The sequence below is a fragment of the Typopeltis vanoorti genome, chromosome 2 (assembly GCF_054136105.1).
Source record: "Typopeltis vanoorti isolate ZY-2024b chromosome 2, IOZ_Tvanoo_1.0, whole genome shotgun sequence".
NCBI lineage: Eukaryota > Metazoa > Arthropoda > Arachnida > Uropygi > Thelyphonidae > Typopeltis > Typopeltis vanoorti.
In genome coordinates, this window is record NC_143550.1 from 62,781,079 (window position 1) to 62,793,120 (window position 12,042).

General features: G+C 38.4%; 1 protein-coding gene across 1 annotated transcript in view; it reads right to left on the bottom strand.

The window, feature by feature from the left end:
- Positions 1-12,042, bottom strand: part of LOC150109090 (phospholipase D1-like) — a 558,765-nt gene that overhangs the window by 49,441 nt on the left and 497,282 nt on the right. The window contains exon 19 of the mRNA XM_090405612.1: positions 8,087-8,154. Coding sequence (XP_090261738.1) covers positions 8,087-8,154 — 68 coding nt within the window. The remainder of the gene's footprint in view (positions 1-8,086; positions 8,155-12,042) is intronic.

Consider the following 12,042-nt stretch of genomic DNA (forward strand, 5'->3'; position numbering starts at 1 on the left):
AGTACCTGGCTATTAAGCGACCACCAGTATGGATTCCATCAAAGCCATTCAACAGGAGATCTACTTTCATACATCACCCATCACTGGACAAACGGTATGGAAAAATTTGGTGAATCTCAAGTAGTTGCACTCAATATCTCCAAAGCCTTTGACCGAGTCTGGCACAAAGGCTTACTAAGCAAACTCCCATCATTTGGGCTGCCTCAGAACTTCTGCAGATGGATTGCCAGCTTCCTGTCTGGATGCACACTATGTGTGATGGTAGATGGCTCCCTATCCTCTCACCATCCAACTAATGCCGGGGTCGCTCAAGGTTCAGTTCTCTCACCAATCCTTTACCTTCTATATATCAATGACCTACTTCAGTTGCTCTCTAACCCAATACACAGTTTTGCAGATGACAGCACATTACATTCCTCCCTTTCATTTGACAAACCCTACTCTACACAACTCACTTCAACCTATGGAACATCAACCACCGCTGCCCTCAATTCCGAACTCCAAGCCATCCGCCAATGGGGGCTCAGACAACCTTATCAACTTCAATGCTAGTAAAACCCAGTTCTATCTTATTTCTCACAAAAAAGAACCATTTTCCCCAAGCATTATTTTCGATGACACTCAAATTCACAGACAAGATGAAATTTCTCTTCTCGGAATTACCTTGACATCAAGCCTCTCCTGGCATAAACACATCACAACCATTGCATCCTCAGCTTCCAAAAAACTAGGTTTTCTCTTTCGCTCAAGACGTTACTTCACCCCTAAACAGCTGTTAACACTATACAAGTCACAAATCCACCCAGCTCTCAAATACTGTTTTTTCTCACATCTGGAATGGGGCTCCAAAAAGCACCCTCAAAATGCTTGACTCAATATAGAGGAAAGCAATTAGACTAATAAATGACCCATCCCTCACCAACTCGCTCCCCTCACTTTCACATATACATTTGGTCTCTGCAATCTGTATATTCTACAAATACTTTCACGGGAAATGTTCATCTGAAACAGCATCAATAATTCCTCCACCCTGTACTAAACCCACTGGAACACATACATCTGCCACCCAACATCCTTTTACAGTACACCTCGAAACCCACAGAACAAGTTTCTTTTCCTCCTCATTCATCCCTGCTACTGCAGTACTGTGGAACAGTCTTCCCCCTGACATATTTCCCAAGGAATACAATATGCAGGCATTTAAATCAAATGTAAACAAGTTTCTCCTTTCACAACCCATCACCCATATACGGTACTAACGTACTATAGGTTGATCAGCCAACCTCTTGTATATGGGCCCAACATAAAAAAATAAAAATAAAATAAAATAAAAACTTGATAAAAAAGGAGAAAGGAACTTTTAAGGCTGCAGCATGGAAGAGGGAATACAATCCAGATCTCTGCTTTGTTATCCAAAATTTGGAAAATCAGCCGATAAACACAACAAGATGAGTCTGAAGATTTTCCACACGGCCAACATCAGTAGAAGTAGGAATACAAATACCAATAATATGGTCCATTCCACAACCAAGATGGAATTTTAGAAAAGCGAACTAGCAAGATTTTTCACAAGAACTGGATAAAACAGATGGATATCACCTGTGAGTGAATACTACAACAGATTCATTGGAGCAGTCATATCAATAGTGAAGAAGTATATTCCAAGGGATTTCTGAAAGGACTACATACCTTGGTGGAATAAAGACTGCGTAGAGCTATACCAAGTCTATTTAGAATCTGGACTGTGACATAGCTGATGAATTACTCCAGAAGCTTGATAAAGAGCACAGAGAAAAATGGATAAAACTACAGAGGATTTACACTTTAAAAAATCAAGTAGAAAATGTAGCCTATTAAAGAAGTTAGGCGGAAGTAATCCAATCACTTGTAAAGATCCTTTGGTGACTCCAGATAAAATTGCCTGTCGAATAGCCTTGTTGTCTAGAGCCCCTCTAAAGCATCAGGATTTGATGGTATTCATCTTGAATTCTTAACTGAAAAATGCTTGTCAATGGCTAACAAGATTCTTTTCTCACAATTTAAGGATGGAAAACCTTCCAACAGTCTTTAACAGAATAATAGCCAAATTAAAACCCAACAAGCCTCAAGATCAAGCAGAGAGCTATTTTCCACCTATTGAGACTCCTCCTTAACAGAATTGGGCCAAAAATATCTGAAGTTATCCCTGTTGAGCAAGCAGACTTTAGGGTTCAATGTAGTTGTACGGACCAAGTACTAAACCTTACTATCCATATCGAAGCAGGCTTTCAGAGATGTTTGAAAATCCCTGTTGTGTTTGTTGACCTTACTGCCACATATGCCACAGTATGGAAAGAGGGGTTGCTATATAAGCTGATACAAGTCATACCATGCCAATCCATCATATGACTTACTGGCAACATGCTTTCTGACAGGTTCTTTTTTGTGGTACAGGGAAACAAAATGAGCAAACTGAGAAAGCTAAACAATGGGCTCCTGCAGTGCACAGTATTAGAACCAATCTTATTCAACTTATATACATCTGATCTACCGACAACTAGGTCAAAAAAATTTGCTTATGCTGATGATATAGCCTTTGCCACACAACACAAAAACATCGAAGTAACTGAAGATATTCTCACAAACGACCTTAGAATCATTGGAGAATACTTCCATAAATGGAGACTAACACCAAACCTCAATAAGACAGAGGTTAGTTCTTTTCACCTAAACACCAAATTGGCAAATAGGAAACTTCAGGTCAACTTTAACAACACAGTGCTGTGGCATCAAGATTTCCCTAAATATCTGGGTGTTACCTTGGATAGAACACTATCTTTCAAAAGACATCTGGAAAATATCTCTTTAAATATCAGAACCCGTAATAACATCATACAAAAACTGTGTGGTTCTACATGGGATTCTTCTGCTATTATACTGTGATGCTCTACGTTGGGCCTAGTCTACTCTGCAGCAGAATATTGTTCACAGTATGGCTAAACAGTCCTCACAGCAAGAAAATTGACATGCAGATAAATGCAGTGATGAGGACAATAACAGGTTCAGATCCACTCCCCTCTGCTGGGTTCCAACTTTGAGCAATATTGCACCACAGAACCTGCACAGACAAGATGCTCTAGTAAAAGAGTACAAAAAAATAAAAACACCATCCCCTGTTACCAATACATGAAGACCTCCCATACATAAGTATAAATCACCTTAAATCCCAACAGCCTCCACTAATACTGGCTGAAGAACTAGTAAATAGTAATTTCAACGTTAATTCGACTTGGCCAGAAACTTGGAAAGAAAAATCACCACCACACTTAAACAAGTATGCCCTTCACAACCAAAATCCAAAAGGGATTGAGCTTCCACATCATCTATGGAAAAGCTTAAATAGGATACGCACAGGACATGGTATCTGTGCAGACAGCTTACACAAGTGGGGAAGATCACCTACACCCCGATGTAACTGTGGAGCCATAAAACCATCCGGCACATTGTAGAGGACTGCAGCATAAGAGCCCACCCTGGTGACCTGAGAGACTTTTTTGAGGCAGATCCTTCAGCTCTTGCATGGCTATCTGAACTAGACTTAAAATTTTAGTGACTTTTTTTACCAAATATTTGTATACACCCTCTGTCCAAAAAAGAAACCGACTTTTCGAAAATAGAAGAAACTAGTGGCGCCACCTGTTGTATCTTTTTGTTGTCGAAAGTGGAAACCTTCATTAGCGTTGTTTCAACTGTTTATGGCATTTGTTTCATTAGAAGCTGAGTTATAGTGCCAAGAGTGACAGTGTGTTTTGACGAACAGTCAGAAAATGAGTTTCAAACAGAGAGCTGCGATTGACTTTTGTGTTAAACTTGGTAAAAGTTTTACCGAAATACTTAAAAAAAAAAGACGCATATGGTGATGAATATGTATCCCTTACTCAAGTTTACGAGTGGTTTAAGCGATTTTGAAGTGGTCATGAGACGCTGGAGGACGACGAAAAGCCGAGCCGTCCAAAAACTTTATCATCAAAGACGGTCAGAAAATGAGTTTCAAACAGAGATCTGCAATTGACGTTTGTGTTAAACTTGGTAAAAGTTTTACCAAAATGCATCAAATTCTTCAAAAAGCATACGGTGATGAATGATTATCCCGTACTCAAGTTTATGGGTGGTTTAAGCGATTTCAAAGTGGTTGTGAGATGCTTGAGGACGACGAAAGGCCAGACTGAGCAAAGTTAATATCCAAAAAGTGCGTGGTTTCATCAAAGAAAACCCGAAATCGTCCATGCGATTGATTGAAGATGAATTAGAGATTCCAAAATCAATGCACAACATTTTGACCGAGAGTTTGGGCCTTCGTAAATTGAATTCGCGACTTGTTCCCCCACAAGTTGACCAATGACCAAAAAATGTATTGAATTGAACACTGCAAGGACCTCATTAAAACCACTCGTAAGGACTCAAACTTCCTTGAAACGATCATTACTGGTGACGAAAGGTGGTATTTTGAGTATGAGCTTGAAACAGAGTGCCAAGTGGAGACCACCAGAAGAGGGGCACCTGAAAAAAAAGTTGCTTGGAGAAGTCAAAAGTAAAGACAATGCTGATTGCATCTACGATTCCAAGGGCATTATCCAGTTTTAGAGAATTCATTCCGCCTGGCCAAACGGTCAATGGTGAGTTTTATCTCAAATTTTTGAAGCGATTGATAGCGAGAATTCGTCGCATACGGCACGAATATCGTGATGCAGGCAGCTGGTCACTTTTGAGGATGATGCACAATCTCATCATTCGAACATTGGGAGACAGTTTTTGAGCAAAAACCAAGTTTGTGTGTTGGATCACTCACCGTATTCACCTAATTTAGCACCCTGTAACTTATCCCCCCCCCCCCAACTTCATTTGCCGAAGAAAGGAAAGTGATATGACAGCATTGAAAATGTTCAAGCAGCAGTAACCATGACCCTCAACAGTATCTCAAAAACTGATATAAAAAACTCATTTAATGAATTAATTGACCTTGCCAAACGCTGTATCGAAGCTGAGGGAGAGTATATTGATTGAAATAAATGATTTGAATAATTATAATTGGCCTGTGTTTTATTTTCTATCAAAAGTTCAGTTTCTTTTTGGACAGAGGGTGTATGTGCATTACTTGTCTCATTTTTATTTGTCTGCACAAATATGTATTTATATATTTTGATGTCATGTGTCTTTGTTATGTCATATGTTCAATAAATAAATAACTCTAGGGTTTTTCTTCATCTGATTTTCCAATTTCTGCTCATACTGCACTATTGTTTTCCTTACTCTCCTGGTTTGTTCTTTATACTCTTCATGTAAATGAAGATCATCATTATTCATCTTTTACTGCCTCTAAAATACTTTCTTCTTCCAGATTTCATGCTTAAGCTCCTCATTCATCCATTTTACACCTACCTTATGCTGCTTTGGAATTCATTCAGGCATTAATGCTGTTATATATTTCTTTGTCAGTTCCAAAGCAGCATTTATTTCTTAACCGCACAACTCCTCGTTCCATGTTATAGCTCCAGGCTGTCTCCTATTCTTGTCAGAATCCTTAGCCTTATAATTATAAAACACATATCCTTTCTTCATAAAAGTCTGCATATGGCTAGCCACAACTCAGGTGATCACTTAATGATCACTCTTACCAACTGGAGAAAAGTGTGACACCCTCTCACAATTACATCCTCTGAAGAAATGATCAAATCTAAAACTCTCGATCCTCATAAGCCCTCCTTTATGTGCTGACTAAGATAGTTATCTCTCAAGAACTCGAGAAATTTATTTTCCTCACCCCAAATGCTATGTAGTCCTCTTTACTTGCTTGTTGCCCTTCTTGCTAATGCTTCTTGATGGAGCATTATCAGACTTTGTAGTTCCAGATATACTACTTCTTAATTGATAACTCCAAATGTTTAGCAACCTCTCAGGACAGAATGCATGATTATTTCCCCAAATGAGTCAGATTATAGATTGATCTTCTGATGCTATTAACAGATCTAGCTGTCTTCCACCCATGAGTCCCTTCAGTCACATGCAGGTCCATCAGGTAAATATCCCTTAGTAACTGTATTTCATTGCCATCTTGCAGTGACATAATGAGGGCTTGAAGCACTTGTGGCAAGTGTCTAACTTGCGCCACCCCCAACCCCAAAATGACAAAAATGTTATACGTTTTGCACCCCAAAACCTAGTTGGTGGGTGCCTCTTTTGCCATGCTTTCATTATGGCACTACCATCTTGTGATGCATCTTTGCCTCTCCCCAATCTCTGTCATCATGAATGACAACCCTATAATAAAACTGCTTAGCCTTCCATCACTGGCTAATCTCTCTGCCAATGCCCCAAGTCAGCCCACAGCAGCAACCACAATATATTTTGTGCTATTGGTCCTCTTTAACACCTGGTTGTAGTTCTTCAGCTATTATCATAATACCCTGCTCCTTTGTATTCCCTCTCTTCTCCCTGAAAACACAATACCCCTCACATTCTAACCCCATAACTACATCATCTTCTATCATCTAACCCAAGTCTCACTGTCGTCAATAATTTTTGGACAGTTGGAACTGACCACTCTCAAAAACTACTCTCCTTTATTTCTGTTTCCCTTTAGACCTACAATTGCCTTGTGTGATGTAATTGTAAACCTATTAGATTCAAAACTCTGCAATCTGCATTGCATTATCATTTCTCTGCTTACACTCATTTGTTCCAGGGGGCAGACAGACCTACACAGCTGCATCCTACCACAACACTTCTATTTACTCTTATTTTACACTTCCAAGCTCTCTCAATGAACAAAACTTTTTCCGAACAACTACCTTCTGAATTATTCAAATTCAGTCCATGAGGCACATATAAGTCCTTTCATATATTAGATATATTATCAATTGCACACATTTCTTTTGCTCAGAATGAAATTCTAATGTTTTGTGCAAGACAGACATGGACATAATGAACATGAATCTGATGATTTGGATTAGAGGGTGGCTGATGGACAGATATCAAAGTGGTTTATGGAGGAGTTGAGTCTAGGAGAAGTCATGTGACCAGTGGTGTACCACAGGGCTCAGTATTTGGTTCTCTGTTGTTTAATCTATATATCAATGATATAGGAAATGATTTGACAGGAAATATTCAGTTGTTTGCTGATGATGCTAAACTGGGAAGAGCAATGGTAAATGAAGGTGATATACAGATCCTGCAAGAAGACTTAAATAGACTAACAGTATAGGCAAAGGTGAATGGCTGTCAGTTTAATGTGGCCAAGGTAATACACTTTGGATGGAGATCACAAGCTGTGTACTATACTGATGGAATTGAACTGCAGGAAACCGATGAGGCCAGGGAGTTGGGGGTGATTGTGGACAGGGAGTTGAAGTTTAGAGGGCATATTGAAACAACCAAAACAGCACATCAGATTATTGTGTACAAATAGGAATAGAGAGAGGTTATTATTCTCCTATATAAGGCTTTAATAAGGTCACATCTGGACACAGATGTGACCTATTAAATGCACACAGATCTGGACTCCTGGATACTGTGGGAATAAAGAAGTGCTGGAGAGGACCTAGACACAAGAGACAAAGACTGTGGCAGGTCTATGGAATGTTCCCTATGAGAGTAGATTGATGGTCTATGGTCTTCAAAAATTAGGTGAAGAAGAGGAGACATAATAGAAGCATGTGGGTTATTAAAGATGACTTTTTTTTTTCAGTACATGGAAAGAAGGGAGAGAACAAAGGGTCACCAGTGAAAGTTGTGTAAGAGTGTGGTTAGTAATATAGTGTTAGGACTAGTTTTTTTTGCTTAGAGGGTGGGGAATGGCTAGAATAGGTTGCCAAAGGTGGTTGTGAGTGCTTCATCATTGAATGAGTTTAAGGAGCAGTATGATAGGTATTTTGTGAATAATGACTAATGTGTGAATCATGAATCTCCCACGATGAGTCTTCTGACTCCATAGAGATAGCTATATTATAATAATAAGAAGAAGAATAAGAACTACTGTTGTCTACATAGGACGCAAAGGTTGTAATGCTAATACTCACTAAAATTTAGTTAAGAAATATCATGTACTCACCAGTTTGTTGTGAAGCTTGCCATGATTTCGTAGTCCATAAAAACTCAAATATACAGTAGGATCCTTTACTAAAATAATTAAACTATTTTATTTGGGATTTAGTACAGTTTATCCTTAAATTCAAAGTATGTATATTTTATTTACTTACAAAATGAAATGTTTATTTAGCTATGTAAATATACATATTATTTAAGTATAAAGAGCTAATAAGCTTCATTTCAGCAATGAAAACATTACTTAAATTAAGGGGATATTAAATCCCACATAGTTTTAAAACCAAATAAGAAACTCAAAGATTAGAATCAGAGAGTTTCTTGCCAAATATAGTAAACTATAAAGTATTGGCGACACTAGCGTTAGCCAATGCAAGTGATCCTAGTACGCAGTACAATACCGGACAACTCATTGCAAAGGTGGGGAAGTTCAGATCGCTATTCTTAGGTATTTTCCATAATGTAAAAACACATTTCCTAGGAAATGTATGCTGTTATTACATTATGGAGGGAGGTCACTACCCAGACCGGTTTCAGCCTTTTTTGAGGCTTCATCAGTGAGTAGCTAGACCTAATACCAAAGTGTATAGCGAAAAGAACTTATGTACTCTGCGAACGAGTTTTCCAAACAGGTGCAACCGTTAAGTTACTTAGTATAAAGAGCTAATAAGCTTCATTTCGGCAATGAAAACATTACTTAAATTAAGGGGATATTGGTATTAGGTCTAGCTACTCACTGATGAAGCCTCAAAAAAGGCTGAAACCGGTCTGGGTAGTGACCTCCCTCCATAATGTAATAACAGCATACATTTCCTAGGAAATGTGTTTTTACATTATGGAAAATACCTAAGAATAGCGATCTGAACTTCCCCACCTTTGCAACGAGCTGCCCTGGTATTGTACTACGTACTAGGATCACTTGCATTGGCTAACGCTAGTGTCGCCGATACTTTATAGTTTACTATATTCGGCAAGAAACTCTCTGATTCCAATCTTTGAGTTTCTTATTCGGTTTTAAAACTATGTGGGATTTAATATCCCCTTAATTTAAGTAATACATATTATTATTTATTTATTATTTATCAGAATAAAATTAACATAACTTTTGTTAGTCTGGCTGGCTGTGGTATGAATGTATATGAAGATCATCACCCAGCTTATTGGAGACTTGAAAAGATTTGAATAAGAATACTGTTTGGTCTCTACAGCAGAGTTTCTGGAATATCTAACCTTCAGCTCATCTATGACACTTAGACAATACAAGTTTACAAATTTTCATAGGTGGAATTGCCTTCAAACATGTACTATTAAGTCAACCACTAAACTTAAGTGGTGATAAGTAAATAAGGTGCCCAATTTTATAAGAGGAATCTCGTAGTAAATTTATATACACTTTGGTTATATACCAATAATTACAGTCAAAATCAGATTATTTGCTCATATAAATGATTGCAGAATGTGGGATATGAAGCCAGATGAAGGGAATGTGACTGATTACAAATTTGATGACTAGACTGAGGAGAGATGTTATATTATAGAGATGTACAAGCAGGTAAAAGGATATCTATAATATTTTTAATATCTAAGTTTTCACATACAGGGTGTTCGGGATAAATTTGACAGTTTCGTAAGGAAAAAGAAAATCTTCTTTGTATCTATTAAATTTAATGAATTGACAAAAAAACATTACAGGCAGAGTTAATTACAATACTATCAACAAGATTTACTCAAAATAACCACCATTAGCATCGATCACAGCTTCAATTCTGCTTCGGAACCTCGAACAAGCTGATGCTACAGTCTCCCTGGGAAGGGCCGCAAAAACTGTTTTAATTTTATCCATTAACTGGGCTTTTGTATTACTGGAAGTGCGATTGGTGTCTTTTTCAACTGCGCCCCATACAAAATAATCCATGGGGTTAAGGTCTGGGGAGTTTGGAGGCCAAACATTTGGACTGGTGAAGTCGTAGAAATTTTCAGACAACCATTTTTGACTTTTCCCAGAGGTGTGGCAAGGGGCCGAATCCTGCTGCCATACATACGGCCTACCATTGGCTACCCTTGTTATCCAGGGCTTGACTACAGTTAGCAACTCCACGAACAAAGCCCGAATTCCAATGCCAGGGTTCTTCAACACCTGTTCCTGCAGATTTGCAAGGAATTCTGCTGTACGAACGCAATCAGATCGTCTGCTAGGGATCTTTCTTCTTGCTACATCCTCGTAGTCACCATTGCAAGTCTCTAGTTCATGCCTGATTGTTTTTACTGTATTCAGGGAGCATTGGGCAGCAGTCGTAATATCCTTATTTTGATGGCGGGCACGAATCATCATGATACAAGTTATTCTCTTCCATGATTCAAGTGGGTTCCAGCTATCCATCCTTTCTGACATCTTGTATATGAATGAAGAAGGGTCCAAACTTTTAAATGAAGAGAAGTGTGTGTTAATACATGTAACTTACGGAAAAATATAATTAATTATAAATATGTCAAATTTATCCCGAACACCCTGTATATCATTTTCAATAGCTATTAATGCTAGACTTTCAAGCCTTGTTTTTAACATACTTGTTCTTAAATAAGTCTTAATTAATTTAAGTTTGAAAACGAATGCTCACCACTTGCTATACTAACAGGTATAGTTAATAATATTCTTAAAACAATTGCAAAATTCGGAAAAGATAAATTATTCAACACAATATATTTAAGAATATTGAGAGGATTTTCAATTTTTGAAGTATCATTTGAACTACTAGCGCTTCATCGGAATGAGACTCTAAGGTCCTGTATAAAATACATTACGGGATAGGTCGTTGCACAAGGCTGCTCTGAGCCAAGCGAAGCAGTGCACTTGCTGCCTAAGAAGGCGCGTTCATGACAATCTTAGTTGGAGAAAATCTGATCTATTTTTATGCAGAATATGTAAATTTGCAGCAATTATATTGACTTACCTAATTATTATTACTTAATTCATTTACAAAAATTTAAAGAATGAATGAAACTTCATACTAACACTTTGAAACACCACCCACCTTGTAGTGGCGCCCGACCTCCACCAGCCCTGTGTGTGTGTGTGTGTGTGTGTGTGTGTGTGTGTGTGTGTGTGTGTGTGTGTGTGTGTGTGTGTGTGTGTGTGTGTGTGTGTGTGTGTACTGTTGTACAGGACTTAGTGTACTGTTGACTTTACATCAATTTCTTAAGTATCTCATAATGCTAAACCCACTTCCTTTTGGACTTCTTTCCAAGCATAAGCAAACAAAGTTTGTGCTTGAAGTATTTTCACAACTATGCTACTGGTATATATACACTGCTTGGAAAGAAGTCAACAGCCATAGCACCTACCTTTAATAAGATATACGACCTCATTTTGCTGTCATGACTGCAACAATCCTACAGGGTATATTTTCTACAAGCATACAATAACAATCAATGGGAATTTTGGACCATTCTTCCTGTAGGTATGTAATGAGGTCACGGACTGCTATGGGGTGGATGTCCCTTGACCTCCCCCGGTGTTCCAGTTCATTTCACAGATGTTCAATAGGGTTGAGATCAGGGCTCTGTGGAGGCCAGTCACAGCAGCAGTCTTGCTGAGAGAGACAATGGTCAGTTCTATAGAAATGCCACAAAGTAGGAGACATTACATTGTCCAAAATGTTCACATAACTCTCGAAGTTCAATGTTCATGGCACCACAAACAGAAGTCTGAGGCCAAACCAGAAAAAACAGGACTAGCTATCACATTTCCACCTCTGAATTTCATAGTTGAGGTTACAAACTCCAATAAGAGACATTCACCAGGCATCCGCCACATCCACACCCATCCATCTGCTCAGTAGAGGGTGTAGTATGATTTGTTGCTCCATAATATAGCTTTCCATGTCCCACTGTAATGCTGTTTGCACTACTAAGACAACGCTAGATGTTGGTTTGGTTAATGTGGGGCCTGCATGTTGTGGTTCT